This window comes from Ovis canadensis, chromosome 2, assembly GCF_042477335.2.
Source record: "Ovis canadensis isolate MfBH-ARS-UI-01 breed Bighorn chromosome 2, ARS-UI_OviCan_v2, whole genome shotgun sequence".
NCBI classification, from domain to species: Eukaryota; Metazoa; Chordata; class Mammalia; order Artiodactyla; family Bovidae; genus Ovis; species Ovis canadensis.
In genome coordinates, this window is record NC_091246.1 from 12,101,208 (window position 1) to 12,118,834 (window position 17,627).

Genomic DNA, 17,627 nt, shown 5'->3' on the forward strand with positions numbered 1-17,627 from the left:
AAAAGAACGTAGGGATTGCAACAAAAATGTAAGAAAACAGCTCCTGTAAGCATACAAACTTGCATTTGAACTTTAAAAATCCTAGTTTATTGAACTTTTAGTTGGAGTAGTGATCTTCCCTCACTGGGTAGTCCTAGTTCCTAAGAGCATCAGAAACCTACACGCTATGACTGCCTTTAAGTATAAAAGAAGCCCAGCGAGCAAGGTCGAGGGCCGATCGCCGCGCCGGGGCTCGCCCGGGACTGAGTCAGCGGCAGGGCTGAGAAGTTCGGCGGGAGGCGCAGGGCGGGGCTTCCTCCCGCCGACTCTGAACCCAGCTTTACTTTTCCGAGTCCACGTCTCTTCCTTTGGACGGGCGTGTTTCTCCAGGTCGGGACCAGCCAACGTGACAGCCACAGACCTTTACAGAAAGAGCTCCGGCCCGGCCTCAAGGATTTCCCCGGTCGGCAGCCCGGGCCAGCTCGGCCAAGCCCCTCACGGACGGCGGCGCGCGGCTCCCCGCGGGCCGAGCTCGCCGCTCGCCTCACTTCTGGGCGCCCGCGTCGCGGCGCCGAGCGCAGCATCCCCGGCATGGAGACCGGCTCGGACTCAGGTCAGAGGCCCGCGCGTTTGTTTCGCTCCGGGGCCGCCGCAGGGTGCGCGGGCGCGGAGGGGCGGGCGAGGAAGCGGCTAGGCCGGGCCGCCCGCGCAGGCCGCCGCGTGCGGGGTCCGCGCGGGGAGCGCACGCGGGGCCGGCTCCCGCGCGCGGGGCGGGCGGCGGCAGGTGGGCAGGACGAGCCGCGAGCGAGCGAGCGAGCGAGGGCGGGCAGGCGGGCGCGCGAGGGGCCCGGCGGGGGGGCCGCTGGGAGGATGGCTCAGCTCTTTCTAAATATAAAACCGGCGTGAGTCGGGCGAGCGCGGCGCGGAGCCGCAGAGCCGCCGCGCGGGCCGGGCGCACGGGGGACTCGGCCGACCGACGGCGGCTGCTCCGCAGAGGCGCCGGGCTGCGGGAGCGCCCCAGCCGCGAGCTCGCGGGGGACTGGGAGAGCGACGCGTGCAGCGAGGAGGACGCAGGCGGCGGCGGCGGCGGCGGCGGCGGGCGGGCGGGCCTCGCGGGCGCAGCGCGGCCCACGCCGAGCGACCGGAGGCGGCTCCCGGCCCCCGCCGCACCGCGAGCGGCGAGCCCCCCGCGCCGCCCGTCCGCACCCTCCCCCTCCGGCCCCTCCCTCCCTCCCCGGCGCAACATGGCTGCGGCCGCCGCCTCCGCCTCCCAGGACGAGCTGAGTAAGTGCCACGGCAAGCCTGCGGCCGCGAGCCGGAGTCAGCGCCGCGCCGGGCCGGGGGTGCGGCGGCCGGGGCCGGACGGGAGGGTCGGGTCGCCGGGCGGGACGGGCTGGACGGACGGACTGGCGGGCCGCGGCTGCGGCGTGTGGGGGGCTGGGGCGCTCGGGCCTGGTGGGCGGGCGGGCCGGCCGCCGCCGCCACCGCTGGCGTTTGTAGGCCTCAGCTTTGCACCGTCACGTTGCGAAATTGAAACCGGAGCCCCGGGAGGAGCCCTCTGTGTGCGATCCGCCTCGGCTCGGTGTGTCTGGGGGGGAAGCCTAGCTCCCCTGCCCGCTGAGGCTGGGCTGGCGGAGCGGCCGGAGCCCCAGGGTGGCGGGCTGTGCCCACCGTCCCGTCTGACCTCTCCGTGGATTTCTCCGGTCCTAAGTGTGGGGCAAGTTCTGGAAATAGCGCTTTCGGGGAGGGGGAGAAGGTGCCGTGTTGTGACACTCTGGAAATCAGCGGAAGGTCAAGAATAGGCGGTGACCCTCAGGTGGAGCAGGAAGGACTGGGGGGCAGAGAGGGTCGCGGCGCTAGCTGCAGGGAAAGCCTCGGGGTGACAGCGCTCTGGGAAAGGAGAGCCAGTGCACACTTGACCTTAAACGTTGCAGTTTTCCGGGGGACGGCGATCTACGTTCGGGGAAAGCGGTGGTCACCCTGAATCACAGGCCGCTCCGCCCGCCGCCCGGGTTCGCCTCGGTGCTTTGTGGGAAGTGTAGTTCCCGGGCGCCGCAGGCCCACGCTGGGGGTCAAAAAAAAATCGAATTTTCCTAGGACTTGTAAGATAATTTCTGATTGCGTTTTGGGGTGTTTGGATATAAAGCTTTAAGTTGAAGTGTTGGGTTTCTCCGTGCTGCCCTTCAGTTTATGATCAAAAACAAGAAAGGTATTATTTAGGGATGCTGTGAGTTTTAAATGGAATGAAACCTGGGACAGGTGTAACAAGCCTTGGGAAGTTTCTGTTGTTACAGCCTCCCCTCTCTCAATTTCCATATGAAAGTAGTTGTACACATAATAATAATTTCTGTTTCTTTGGTCTTTGGCTGTTTAAAGCTACTTTAATATGCATGATCTCACTTTTCCCCTCGTAACAGCCTACTAAAGCAGGTAGGTAGAAATTATCTTTGTTTTAAAGAGGAGGCGTGTTTAGAGAGTTAAATTTCCCTGCTGCTTTGACACAAAACTGGCGTAGCAGTAGTGGTGTTTGGTCATTTTGAAGCTGAAATAAAGAATTGATGTGACCCTGGTTAGGATACAGAGCCTGAGTAGATTGGGTCTCTTGCGGTAGTTAGAGATAGACAGGGGCTGATAGTCACAGAGTTGTCGCTTGCCTGTTATTGTCAAGCTGGAGCACCACCACCAGGCCTTCTGGGGAGGTCAGCTCCCTGATCTTTTTTCTTCCATTTTTTGTTATTGTGGTAAAATAAACGTACCATGAAATTTACCGTCATAACCATTTTTAACTGTATAGGCCAGTGGTCTTAAGGACATTTCATATTGTTATGCAACCATCACCACCATTTACCTTGAGAATACTTTTCATCTTGCAAAACTGAAGTTCACTGCTCACTAAATCCCTCCTCCTCCTCCTCCTCCCCCTCCCAGCCCCTGACAGCCTCTATTTTACTTTCTGTCTCTATGATTTTGACATCTCTAGATATTTCATGTAAGTGGACTCATACAAGATTTGTCTGTGACTGGCTTATTTCATCTGGCATAATATCCTTAGGGTTCATCCATGCTGTAGCATGTGACGGGATTTTCTTCCTTTTTAAGGCTAATATTCCGTTGTAGGTATATTTCATATTTTCTCATCCACTCATCTGTCTGTTGATAGATACGCTGGTATGTTTTATCTGTTGTGACTATTGCTGATATGAATATGAATGTGCGTGTATCTCTTTGAGATTGTGCTTCCAGTTCTTTTGTATGTATACCCCAAAGTGGGATTGTTGTGTGATATGATAATTCTATTTTTAATTTTTTTGGGAACTGCCATCCTGTTTTCCACAGTGGCTATATCATTTTATGTTCCCACCAGCAGTAAACCAAGGGCTCCAGTTTTCTTCTAGAACCTTGCCAACGCTTGTTATTTTCTGTACTTTTGATAGCAGCCATCCCAAGGAGTGTGAGGTGGTCTGACTTTTTAAGTGGTTCCACTGCTAGATGCCTGAATTCATGTTATACCACTAAACACATTAAACTATAAATTACTAGTTGGAATGGGGAACAAAACTGGAGGAAGAATTGGGTCTCATTCTTAAGTGGCTGATGTATTTCTATACGTGTGTACTCCTCTACATCAGTACCTGTTAAGATGTTTGCAGTTCTTCTGGTTAAGGAATTTATTGGCTTTAGCAGCTACTGGAAAAGTTAGGAGGAAGTTATTCCAGTCCTTGCCTTTTCATTCTGTTTGGCCAAATCCCCAGTCATTGACTACAGATGTCTGTTGACTTGGTTTCTGTATTTAAGGAGAGATTAAGTACTTGGTAGTTGATACCTTAGAATAATTTAACTTGAAATTACAGTCATAATATACTGCACATATATATAAGGAACTTAAAATCACTTTCAGTTTCAGAAAGGCTGTAATAAAAGGAGAGATGGCTGTAAAAAAAAAAAGGAGCTAAGTATCTGAATATTTGCTGGTTGTTGTTTATGACTAGTAGATGCTGTGTGTGCTCTATGCTTAGTTGCTCAGTCGTGTCTGACTCTGTATGACTCTATGGACAGTAGTCCACCAGGGTCTTCTGTCCATGGGATTTCCCAGGCAGAAATACTGGAGTGGGTTGCTGTTTTCTTCTTCAGGGGGTCTTTTGGACCCAGGGACTGAACGGCACATCTCCTGCCCTGGCACACGGATTCTATACCATCTGAGCCACCAGGGAAGCCCCAGTAGATGATAATAAAAGCAAACTACTAGATGCCAGCATTGTTCCCTCCCCCCGATATTTTATTATAAAAATCTTCACAGACATACAGAAAAGTTGATTCTACATATGATGTTTCACTACTGGCTTTATCACATATCTGTCCATTTTCAAGCCACACTTTACAGTGTTATTTTAATTATTTTGTTATTTTTATTTAAAAAAGGATTGTGGTAAGATACACATACGTAACAAAATTTACCATCTTAGCCATTTTTAAGTGTACCGTTCAGTGGTATTAAGTACTCAATCCATCTTATTTTGATGCATTTCAAAGTGAATTGGAGACAACAGTGCACTTCAGTATTTCAGCACTAGCATTCTTTTTAAGTGGTTTGTATATATTGTTTTATTCGTCAGTATAATCCTAAGAGGTAGGTAAAGTTATTACTGCTGTTTTATGGCATGGAAAACAGGCATTTTAGATTCCCAAGATCCCACAGCTAGTAGGTGGTAGAGTTAGAGTTGGATCGCAGATGGCTCACGGACATCGGTAGCCAGCCTTTAGGCTGTGTACCTCGGTGTACCATAGAACAGCAAGCCTCCACCTTTTGGGCACCAGGGACCGGATTTGTGGAAGACAGTTTTTCCATGGACTGGAGGTAGGGGGTGGTTTTGGGATGATTCTCATAAGGAAGGAGCAAACTAGATCCCTTGCATGTACAGTGCACAGTAGGATTTGCACTTCTTTGAGAATCAAATGCTGATCTGACAGAAGGCGGAGCTCAGGTGGTAATATGAGCGATGGGGAGTGGCTGTCAATACAGAGGAAGCCTCGCCTGCCTGCAGCTCACCTCCTGCTGCCTGGCTGGCTTCCTAATAGGAACCTGGAGGTGGGGGACCCCTGTCGTAGAGTGTTCATGCTGATGAAGAGATGAAGTCAGATGCATTCCTAACTTCTCAGCGACAGGTTACTTTAGTCCAGTTATCTGACTGCTTTTTTTACACTGCTGTGGGTGACAAAAGAAGTCTGCTGATGGAATTAAAATACTATTGAGAAGAAAGAGGAAGAATACATGTAAAGAGATATGTCAGGCCCAAACTGTATGAGTTGTTATAGATTATACTAGAGTAATATTAACAGTTTTGGTCCTCAGGTCTGTTATTTTGAGATGTGTAGTTGGTAACACTGCCTTTCTACAGATTTTAAATCATTGCGTTTTACCATTGCATTTGAAGTGATATGCGTGTTAAAAATTTAAATGGAATCTATAGCTGCTCTCAGTGTATCTGCTACCACACTCTAGGAGCTCCTGAGGAGGAAAACTGATGGGTAGGCTTGTCTTTTACTCTTCTCTTCTCTTTTCTCCCTCTCCCTCTCTCTCTTTCTTTTTTTCCGAGTAGTGTCATGGAGTGGTATCATGTATGAAGGTTGCCAAAAGGTAAGCAGGATAATCTTGGGTTGGAATTTGTTAAAATTTTTTATCCTTTCACAAACATCCTGTCATTGTCACTTTGAATCAGGTGATTGTAATAGAACAATGGTAAAGCTAATGTTTATTGAGAACTTACTGTTGTGTTCTGATCACTTTGTACATGTTAATTGGTTGAATCCTTACAACCCTGTGACTTTGGTACTGTTACTGTCTGGTAGAGCTGTCTCATATTACAGAGCTGGGGCTTGAACTCAGAGTCTTTGATTCCAGAGTTTGTGTTAATCCCGTGCTACTGCTGTACTACTGTCTCTAAAGGGGAAAATGCAGTTTATAAGAAGATCAGCATGGCTTTTTTCCCGATGTCTTGCTAGCCTCCAGAAGAAACCTCTTATCGTGTATAAAATGTTATAAGATTCTGATGTTCATTGAATAGGACATAATAGATTTTGGGGGAAGATGCTGAAATACAGAACAATTATTTCTGACGGCTAAAGGCAGTTCTGAAATCTAGTTTGTAAATTAAGATCACAGTCTGTAGTTTTCTTTCTTTATATTTAGGGTAATGTAGCTGTTTGGAATGGGATGAAATTCAGTGCAAGGCATGTCTAGTTTTTCTTCCAATATTATCCTCTGCCAATGCATGGAAATGTTGACATTGTAGTTATATTTTAGCAGTGGGTAGGGACATCTGACAGGAGAGGAAGCATTTGAGACTTTTCACCTGGTCAGCTGTTCATTGGTTTCATATTTTGGGCTGTATAATTCTAAGGCATCCTTAGAACCTGATCTTCTTTGGGGTAAAGGCAACTCAGGAAGGAGCAACAGCCTGGACTCTCAAACACATGGATGCTACTCAGCTTGACCGCTCGACACAGCCACTTTAGTTTTCAGATGTTGGCTGGATAGTCGTCATGTCATATGTCTTCTGAGAGAGTCTCTGCCAGTGCCAGGCATCTTAGTGGCTCTTTTAGGGAATGAGACAGGGAGGCTGTGTGTGTAGCTGTGTAGGTGAGCATGAGTCTGTGAGCACACTGAAACAGCCCCTGAGAGACGGCTGTTTTAATGGCAGCCATGCATGCAGCTGAGCTGAGCTGTGTAAACAGGCTAAATCAAGCCAGTATCATCTCCGTTTTGATTACTTAGCTAAAAAGGAAGGTTAGAATGGAAAATAGTGATGGTATTTCTGCTTTTTATAACTTGTCGTTTTTCACTTCTACCTCCTCTTGTTTTAAATTCTGCTTGCACTAACTTGTAATGTTTCATAAGGGCCAATGTAGGCGAGAATAATTGGCACTGGGGCATTCGACTTTGTTCAGAAGATAGATGTTAAAATTGTAGGCACTGCCAGTGTGCCCAGATGGTTTGATTCAAGTTGCTGGTCTCTGGTTTCGGTCCTGACCAGTCTCTGCCATGATGCTTGCTGTCTTAAATGCCTTGTTTTCCCCACACATTTTCTGGTTCAATAAGCAGACTTTAAAAATGGAGTAACTAGCTTATGGTCCTGGCCTCACAGAGCTTATCATTCAGTGTAGTATTTTTTGTTAGTTGCTCATTCATGTCTGACTCTTTGAGACACCATGGATTGTAGCCTGTCAGGTTCCTCTGTCCATGGAACTCCAAAGATTGGAGTTAAGAGATTGGCCCTTTCTGCCTTTTACAGTTTGAGATCTTGAGCAAATTGTATTTCTTTACTAAGTCTCCGTTTCTTTCCCATAAGAAATGCATGTTAATGCAATGTACAGACAGTTAAATTCTGTATAAATTATTATTCTTGGTGAGGGATGGTGGTAGGAAGTAAAGCTGGGAAGATAGGTTGGGACTGGCTTGCATACGAATGCCCACGCAACTAGTCTGAACTTTGTTCTGTAGACAGTAGAGGACCATCAAAGGCTTTTAAGCAGGGAATGTAACATGAGTAGATCCTTTTATAAGTTTAACAGGTGGCCGTAATGTTAACATTGATTGCAAGGGTCCAGAGACCAAGAGCAGTGAGACTAAAAGGAAGGTAAATATTAGAGTAGCCAAGTTAGCAGAAGCTTAAGGTCTGAACTGGGATAGTGGAAGTGGATTCGACAGGTAATATAATCTAAAATCCTGAAAATAGGCAGAAACTGTTGGCTGAAGAGTAGGGAGTTATTCATTGGAGGAGTTAGAAATGATTCCAAGAATCTACCTGAGAGATTACAAGGAGAGAGAATGTAGCCTCTAGACAGATTTTGGGAGTTAAGAATAGAGATAAGAGAGAACAGGATTGTGTTCAAGAAATAGTAAATCATTTGTTGAATGAATGGCTTAAATTATTGAGGCACCCATGTTGAGTTGTCTAGGGAGACTGTTTTGAATAGTGACTAAAACCTCTGGCCTTGAAGTCAGAACTAGTTTTGAATCCTGACCTTGCCACATTTTATTTTTTTTAGATATTTATTTGGTTGTGTCAGGTCTTGGTTGCGACTTGCAAGCTTCTCTCTAGTAGCGTTGCACAGGCTTAGTTGGCCTGCAGCAGGTGGGATCTCAGTTCCCAGACCAGAGATCCAACCCACATACCTTTCATTGAAAGATAGATTCTTAACCACTGGACCACTGGGGAAATCCCTGCCATTTTTAAGTTTTAATGTCAAAGGACCTAACTTTTGGGCCTGGATTTCTCATTTGTAAAGTGGGATAACAGAGCTATTTTACAGGGTTGTTCTAAGAGTGGAAAGAGATGATACATGCTAAGGACTTTGGTATAGTGCTGGGCACATGGGTTGCAGATGTGTGGGAACTTTGATTCTGAGGCTTGGGAGAATGTGGGGTGATGTGGACAGATTGTCCAGAAGACAGCTGTCTGGGGGCTATGCATAGATAAGGATGAGAGGAAGTCAGAAAGAACCAGGGAAGGGGATCAAAAGTGTCAAAAGAGGGCAAAGGTTTCCCAGGGTAATGACTATTGACCATTTACATTCTCAATTGTTGTAATGTGTTAATAGCATGTGTGCCCAACCACTAATGCTCCTATAAAAATATGGTATAAATCAGACACTTTGTTCTAATTTTAATGTAACGTTTTGTATGTTTATGATATATATGAACACGCACAATGTGTATGTTTATTGGAGTTTTTAGCCTTAATACCTACCAGTATGTGTGTGTGTGTATATATATATGTGTATATATATATAATATAAAGTATTAGCATATTACTTCTACACACTCAATTTTTCTTTAACTTAGCATACTTGATTTACAATGTTGTGTCTGGTGTACAGCAAAGTGCTTATTATACATATTTATTCCTTTTCATGTTATTTTACAGTATGGTTTATTACAGGATATTGAATATAGTTCCCTGTCCCATACAGTAGGACCTTATTTCTACACACCAAATTTTATTTATGGACATGTTCCTTACTACTTCTCCAATTTGGTAATGACTATAATTTCCCCCCTTATTCTGAATTTGCAAAAGCAGGGCATGCATCAAAGTAGGAGATCTTAGCATAAAAATGAAAATTGCTTATTTTGTTCTTTTAAATGGTAGCTGTAAATATAAATCTTTTAATTGTTTTTTTTTTCCCTGGTGTTCTAAATAATAGATTCTTTATACAATTGCATATGTACGAGTGGATGAACATACCATTGGTGATCCAGAGGATTTTTGCCAAGACTGGATAAACCATGTATCACATTGATTGTAGAGGTTAGTAGATTTAGTTCCTTAGGATGTGTGCATTTTTTGTAGTAGCATTTAAAAATGCATAAATTTATCAAGTAGCTCTCCCCCACAAGATCTTCATGGGTTTTTCTCCTCTGACTGTCCTGAGATAACCAGTGAAAGTTCATATTAGTTTTTATTTATGTGAAGCTTCTATTCTCTTGTCATCACATAAACATTAACATTTAAAAAAATTATCAAGAAAAAGATAAAACTTAAAGGTGCTACTCAGCAGTGTGTGCAAGGAAGAGGGTGTGGGTGTCAGTTCACAAGTAGCATTGTATACCACAACCAGAAAAGCATGACTTTATGTGCTCCAGGAGGGTCATCATGGGTTTAATTGTTTTATTTATGAAAAGAGGTGTTGAGAAAGGCATCATCAGGATAATTGGGTATTCCTAATTCTGCCAGTTTGACAGGTACTGTGATGGAAAAGCCATTAATTCTACTTCATCCTGAGGCTGAACAAGAATATGGTGTCGGGTTCACTCTTGGGTGACGCTGAATAGTCCTGTGATTGAAACTCTAAATTCAGATTGTAAAATTCTCTGATATTATGAGTTCAATATCCATGAGTACCTGAGATTTTGTAGCTTCAGTCTGAAGGTACATTTTGTTGCTGTCTTTCAATTTAACTACTGGATTCCTCTTCGCCCAGTTCATTCTACTGTTTCTTGGTGTGTACTTTGCTGCTAATGGTGTATGATGCCTTAATTCATTTACGTGGAATTTTGAGTGATGGAATGAATGGAATATTTTATAAACCAAAGTTCAACTTTAGAATAAACTTGAGTTTATTTTTGCTATTTCACATATTTTTGTTCCATAACAGAGGTGGAAAATGGAAAGGTTGGGGAAAGGGTTTAGGAGAGAAATGAGGACATTATTTGCGCCTAGATTCTTTTCTTGGAGCTTTTTCATGGGCCTACATGGATAGATGTGTTAATTACGATAGACTGAAGGCAAGCAGGTCAAACCACAAATGCTGGGATTTAAATAATGACTTAAATAAAAAGCTTTTCAGAGTTTACACATCCAAGTGAGCGTTGTCGTAAGTAATTAACTGCTTTGGGTGGATCTTAACCAGCACACATTTGACTTTTATGCAGTCTGACCTCTTGCATAGTATGTATCATCTCCTTTAAGCCGACTTTCATAAGCTGAACTAATCTTTCTGCTCATCAGTTTACTAACACTGATTTCTGACTGGGCCTCTGCCAGCGGCTGTCTCTGGGGGAAAGAGCCTCTTTGGGGGTTGGGAGTGTTTGTGGCCTCAGTGCATCTGGAGTTCGGCCCACATTCGTTAAATCTAGGGGACAGGTGAGCACTGCTGTTTCTTCACTTGACCCAGCCCTGCCAAGCCGACTGTGATTTCTTCCACCCCACCCTCTTTGTGTGTGCTGTTGCAGGGGTTGGTCAGCGGGGGAGTGAGGGGCTGTGTGTGTGTGAGCAGGGAGGGAAGAGCATTGCTCTGGGCTATCATGGGTTGGTAGTGGGCTTAAAGTAGCCTGACATTTGCAGATGGCTAGGACTTCTGAAGTAGCTGAAGAAGAAAGGCCACTTTCCTCTTCCCTGGAAAGAGTCTAGTCACTAGTGCATCCTGATGCAGGGGTTTCCACACAGGAGTGTCTGCTGGGGCCCTGGGGGTATTTGAGACAGGTGGATTGGGGAACAGGAAGATGGCTTGTCTGATTGCCTTGGTTCTGGGGCGAAGGAGTCTCAGCAGGGACTTTGTCAGCTGGAACCTCCTGCTCAGGACATCATTGCCTGAGAAGGCTCTTATCTACTGCCCGCTGGGTTCTTGGGCTGCCCTGGCTGGAGGGAGGCAACTGCTGCAGGCAGCATGGTGGATTATCTCCTACTGGGAATGGATTCCACACCTTCCCTTCCCTCCCTACCCCCCCTCCCCCAGCCACCCATTTTACTATATTTGTATTTACTGCTGGACTCCTCGACATTTTCTTTTTAATACGTTTGTGTTTAATGAGTTCCTTAAAAAAAAACAAACTGGGAAATAGGGGCAAGCCTGTCTTTAGAAACAGAATGACATCACAGTTGTAAGCATTAATTCCCAAAGAAGTATCCTACTGACCTCATTTAGATTTTGCCAAGTATTAGAGTGACATTTGGTGACCCAAAATGGGTAACAGGAATCTATAGATGTGAAGTTGTTCAGTCGTGTCCGACTCTGCAATCCCATGGGCTGCAGCCCACTGCAGGCTCCTCCGTCCATAGACTTTTTCAGGCAAGAGTGCTGGAGTGGGTTGCCATTTCTTTCTCCAGAGGATCTTCCTGACCCAGGGATCAAACCCAGGTCTCCTGCATTGCAGGCAGATGTCTGAGCCACCAGGGAATTTCAATAGACGATGTAGACTGGCACTTCCAGTGAGTATGTGGCTAGATTTTTAAATTCTGGTAGATTGATCCACCGGAAGAGATTGAGTATTACATATAAAATCTAGATTCCAGCTAGGGCGTCCATGTTCTTTGTAGTTTTAGCCTTTATCTCCTAATTGCAGAGATTGTCAAAGTCCAGAGGGACTCACTGCACTATGCCTGTACTCTATCACATCCAATTTTTGTGAATTTTTTAGTTTAATTTAACTTAATGCTTTTCTTAGCTTCTGGGCCCCATTTCTGAAAAAAAGTGTTTTGGTTCCACCCTTGTCAGTTTGGACATGAAACCCATGTGTTTCGCTGGTGATGCAGACAGACACAGACACATACACACCCTTGTTAATTTGGACATGAAACCTAACGTGTTTCACTGGTGACACACACACACAGATACACACAGACACATAGACACACCCCTCTTTCCCTAAGCATTTCAGGAATTCACTTAGCTCTAAAGCAGCTCTTAACTCATAGATGTAGTGAGTCATGGGGAAAGGCCTTGACTTTCTGCCCTTTCCTGGTCTGTCCTCCCCTTCCATCTTTCTTTTTTTCTCCTATCCTTCTCTTTGTGATAACTTCTGTACTCCTCCTTATTTGGAGCAGAACAGATCTGTCATCTTCAAACCTTCTGGATTTCTTTCCACCTCTTCTTTCTTTTTTAAAAGCCTTAAGCACTTGTCATGATATTAAAAACATACAGTCCCTTTCCCAAGAGATTCTGATGTCATGTGTTATGAATTGTTACCAATCCCCTCCTTTCCTTTGCTGCAGAGTTATCAACCTAAATAGCTTTTCCAATGCATGAGGAATTAATATTGCATACACCCAACAGGAATTTGAGCAGCTTCTTTCTGTGAGGCACTGAGTTAAATGCTGGGATACTAAGAGACTAAGTCAGTGTCTCAGCCTGCAGAGTTCTGGAGATGGATGAGCAAATGGGCACCGTCATGTGGAAGCACATCTCACGGAGCTGTACGGTCTTGGGAAGGAGATTGGCCGGTGGCAAAATGCACAGTGAAAGATAACAAGTGCCAGGGAGATGTAGAAAAGGGCTTTGAGAGTTTGTGGAGCCAGAATAGGTGTGAAGCATGTAGTATGTGAGCTGGACCTCAAGTGGGGAAGAGTTGGGTATGTGGAGATGGGGAGATGGTCAGGAGAGGTTGGGAGGGCATTCCTGGATGAGGGACTAGGTCGATAAAAAGAGCTGGGCAGAAAGAACACATGGCGCACTTAAGCAGCTCTTGCAGTGTGGACTTCTGGTGGGGAGCAACGTGATGCATGGTTGAGAAGGTCCTTTGTGGCTGGACTGGTCCACTCTTAGGAAGGACTTCCTGTCTCCTTTGATATTCACCCCAGGCATATGCTACATGTTCTAGCTGCTACTTACATTTTTAATGTCCTTTTTCCTTGGAGAAGGAAATGGTAACCCACTCCGGTATTCATGCTTGGAAAATCTCATGGACCGAGGAGCCTGGTGGGCTACAATCCATGAGGTCTCAAAGAGTCGGACACGACTGAGCGACTTCTGTGCGTGTGTGTTTCCCTAAGATTTTTTTTTTTTTTTTTTTATGCGGACCAATTTTAAAGTCTTTTAATCTGTTACCATATTGCTTCTATTTTATGTTTTGGTTTTCTGGCTGCAAGGCATGTGGGATCTTGGTTCCTTGACTGGGAATTAAACCTGCATCCCCTGCGGTGGAAGGCAAAGTCTTAACCACTGGACCACTAGGGAAGTCCCTTTTAATGTACTTTAATGGAAATGGATCTGGTTTTTTTTTTTTTTTGCCTCTTGGCAAAGGCCGTCCATTTGCGTTTGGACCCAGTGGTAAGGTGAATTTCCCTGAGGCTTCCCTGGTGACTCAGTTGGTAAAGAATCTGCCTACAATGCGGGAGGCCTGGATTTGATTCCTGGTTTGGGAAGATCCCCTGGAGAAGGGAACGGCTTACCCACTCCAGTATCCTGGCCTGGAGAATTCCATGGACTGTATAGTCCATGGGGTCGCAAAGAGTCAGACACAACTGAGCAACTTTCACTTAACTTATCTGGTGGTAAGGTGGTATAAGCAAAAATGGGATACTTACTATAAGGAGTCAGGGAGTCTTACAGATATAAGAGGGGCTCTCAGGAGGGGTTCGGAACTAAGAATTAGAGGTCCTCTAGTTCTTCCAGCTTCTCTGTGCACCTGAGGAAGAGATGGATGAGTCAGGGGCCATTCCTGTCACATTGGCTGTGGTCAGGGTACAAAGTCACCTTGTACATCGTTGTCTAGCAAGGCTTAGCGTCATCCCCGCCCACTTTCTTGTAATGTAGCATATCAGAAGGAGCATTGGGTTTGCAGTTGGACCAGGAGGTTGAGTCCTAGCCCTGCCACTTCCTACGTTTGTAAGCTCTGTTTCCTCATCTGTACGTTGAAGCGAATATTCCTACTTCAGTAAACAGCAGTAATACTTTAGAAGGTGGTAACTGTGTTCTGTTGTGCACTTGGAGGTTAAAGACCTCTTGGTTCAACTTGTGACTCTATGTCATTAGCTTTGACCTTTGGCAAGTCAGTCAGGATCCTGATCCCGTTTTTTCATCTACAAATGCAGACAATAGCTGCTCACCTCGCAGGGTTTTTCTGAGGCTCAAATAGCTGTGTAAAACTGCTTTTTGACTGTAGTATATTTACATACATGTGAAGCAGAAGAAACTGAGTACTTTTAGGGAGTCTGTTTCCTTGTGAAATTATTCTATTATAGTCTAGTGTATTTCAGTGGTGACTTGACAGATCTTTCTCAAAATATCCTGTAGTGTTGGACTGTTAATTGATTAATGATGCTGTGAGCAGTGGTCCAAGTATTTTCAGCTTTCCTTTTCAATCTCATCTTCCACTTCAGGCTTCTCAACCTCATTTATAATTTAAAATTTGCTTTCACATTCAGAAAAAAAAAAGTAATGTTGTTTGTAGAGAATTTAAACAAATGTAAAGAAATCTGAAACCTGTCCCCCTGGAATAACCATTTTTCTCTTTTAAATTTACACAAGTAATTCATGCTCATGAAATACTGATAAATTAGTAATGACATAGAATTAAACCAGCAAGCCAGAAAAGAATCCTCTGAAATTTGACCACCTAGGGGTAATTACTACCTTAAATGTAGTCCTGGTCCTTTTGACAGAAATGCTTTTCTTACATACTTTGTAAGGAATGTTTTGATGTGTAAGTTGTCATGAAGAGGTGATTCACCTAAGGAAAATGAGTTATTGCTTTTTCTTTTCTTCTTTTTCATTTTCTAAAATATTTTTTCCTTAAGTGATGATACGAGTGAAAGCCACCTTTTATAATTCTGTGAGAAAATAGCGTTTCTTCCCTGACTCAGAGGCCAAAGTTATATTTTTTGGAGAGCTACGAAGAATGAGTGATTTATCTGGACAGTTTTATTTCTCAAGGATAATGATACATTTTCAGAATTATTCATGACTAATGGTAGATAACACTGAAATGAAGCCCTTAAACGTTTCCTGGGTTATTTCTTCCGTGAGGGTTAGGAGGAAGGAAGGTCCTTTCTGTCCCTTTAGCTGGAGAAATTGGAGACAGGTGAATAATAAGAATCAGAAATATTTAATGAAAAGTGAATGAATATATTTATTCTTAGTAGATTTTTTTTTCCTACATGAATGTAATAGCTGATATAAGCTAAACTGAAAATTGTTTATTTGGGGATTTAAGAATCTCAGTTTCTGATGTGTTTCCTTCGATACTAAGTGTTTTTTACAGGCTTTTTTAGGACAGTTTTAGGTTTGCAGCAAGACTGACAGGAAGGCACAAAGGTTTCCCATATGCCTCGCCCTGCCCACCAGATGGCACGTATCTTACCAGGGATGGAGCTACACTGATGCATCATAACCACCCCTCTTCTGAAGTTCACACCATGGTTGACTCTGGGTGTTGTGTATTCAGTGGGTTTGGACAGATGTATAATGATACATATCCCATCATTGTAATATTGCAGAGTATTTTCACTGCTTTACAATACTCTGTGCTTGCCGTATTCATCCCTCCTCCCTTCTTCTTCCCTGGCAACTGCTGGTCTTTTTACTGTCTCCTTGAAGAACATCAAATAGTTAGAATCATAGTATGTAGTGTTTTCAGATCGTCTTGTTTCACGTAGTAATATGCTTTTAAGGTTCATTCTTCCATGCCTTTTCATGGTTTGACAGCTCATTTTTGTTTAGTGTTGAGTAATATTTCATTGTCTATGTGTACCAGTTTATTCATTCACTTGTTGAAGGACCTCTTGGTTGCTTCCAAGTGTTGGCAGTAAGGCTGAATGAATAAAGCTGCTGTAAACATCCGTGTGCAAGTTTCTCTGTGGACATATGTTTTTCAGCTCCTTTGGGTAAACACCAAGGAAGGCATTTGGCGGATTGTATGGTGAGAGTGTGTTTAGTTTCCCAAAGTGGCTGTGTCGGTTTGCATTTCTAACAGTAAATGTTCTTATTTTTGTTCTCCCGTATTCTTTTAAGGCTCCTTTCAAGTTGTAAATTTCTTTATCCTTGAAACATGGATTCTTTAAAAAAAATTTGCTCTGTATGATATTTTTCCTGAAAGAAATATATTTTTACTGAAGAATATTTGAAAAGTACATGAAAATATAAAGAGAAATTACTGATACATTTTCTTTTTATATAGTATCATAAAACAATTATTATGGTATGTATGCATATTCTTTTTTAACATAGTGAAATATTTCTAGTATGAAGAAAAATATATCGAATAATCTTAGAAACGGTTATGTCCCCACTCATCTTTGTCAGATCTGTACATTTTTTGCTGTTAGCTTCAGGTCTTTTATTTTTTAATAAGACTAAACATTACTGATAAGATTCAAACTCCCTGTGTTACCCCATACAAATTTTCCTTTTTTCTCCTCTCCTCTCCCCTTCCCTTCCCTTTCACCTAGGGCTTGTCATTCCTGTGCAGTGTATATCATAAGCAGTACACACACGCACACACACTGAAGAACTTGACATGAGTGGAATTATAATGTACAAATCCTGCAACTTGCTTTCTTTGTTTGATCTTAGTTTTTAAGGTATTGTTATGTTGGTCCATGTGACATGTGACTCTTGGTATTTTCATTGTTATGTGCTGCTGCTGCTAAGTCGCTTCAGTCGTGTCCAACTCTGTGCGACCCCATAGACGGCAGCCCACCAGGCTCCCCTGTTCCTGGGATTCTCCAGGCAAGAACACTGGAGTGGGTTTCCTTTTCCTTCTCCAGTGCATGAAAGTGAAAAGTGAAAGTGAAGTCGCTCAGTCATGTCTGACTTCACTGTTACATGAGCCTGCGACATTTGCTTTATCCATTTTCCTGGTAACTGACATTTAGATTGTTTCTGTTCTTTCTTTGATTTACTGACCCCATGGCAGTGAACGGTTTCTTTCTATTTTTAAAGTTTTTATTTATTCACTTATTATCGGCCGTGCTGGGTCTTTGTTGCTTTGCACAGGCTTTCTCTAGTTGTGGCAGGCGGGGGGTCGTCTTCTGTTGCGGTGTGCCAGCTCCTCGTTGCAGAGCGTGGGCTCTAAGCACGCAGGCTTCAGTCATTGAGGCGCATGGGCTTAATTGCCCCGCAGCATGTGAAGTCTTCCTGCACCAGGGATCCAATCCATGTCATGTGGCATGCATTGTCAGGTGGATTCTTATCCACTGTGACACTAGTGAAGTCCCGGAGCAGTTTCTTACAGGTGTCCTTGTGCTTGTCTCTCCCTGGGAGTTTTTCTCCAGGACTGTGATACACAAGTTGTTTTCTGAGGACTGGGGAATTATGTCTTGCAGATGGGGCACTCATGGCAGAATGTAAATCAACTCTCACTGTTATTTTATTTAACATTTCTTAGGCTGGTAAGACTTTCCTAGTGAAGGAAAAAGTGTTCTTTCTCTCTT

At 44.2% G+C, this 17,627-nt stretch overlaps 1 protein-coding gene across 4 annotated transcripts in view; it reads left to right on the forward strand.

Moving 5' to 3' along the window:
- Positions 1–17,627, forward strand: part of ECPAS (Ecm29 proteasome adaptor and scaffold) — a 108,753-nt gene continuing 91,126 nt past the window's right edge. The window contains exons 1-2 of one of the 4 annotated variants that reach the window (XM_069575445.1): positions 262–592; positions 9,184–9,287. In XM_069575445.1, the coding sequence (XP_069431546.1) occupies positions 9,266–9,287 (22 nt within the window). In that variant the 5' untranslated portion in view covers positions 262–592; positions 9,184–9,265. Of the gene's footprint in view, positions 593–837; positions 1,264–9,183; positions 9,288–17,627 lie in introns of those variants that run through there. The other 3 variants (XM_069575443.1, XM_069575442.1, XM_069575446.1) reach the window with 3 other exon arrangements.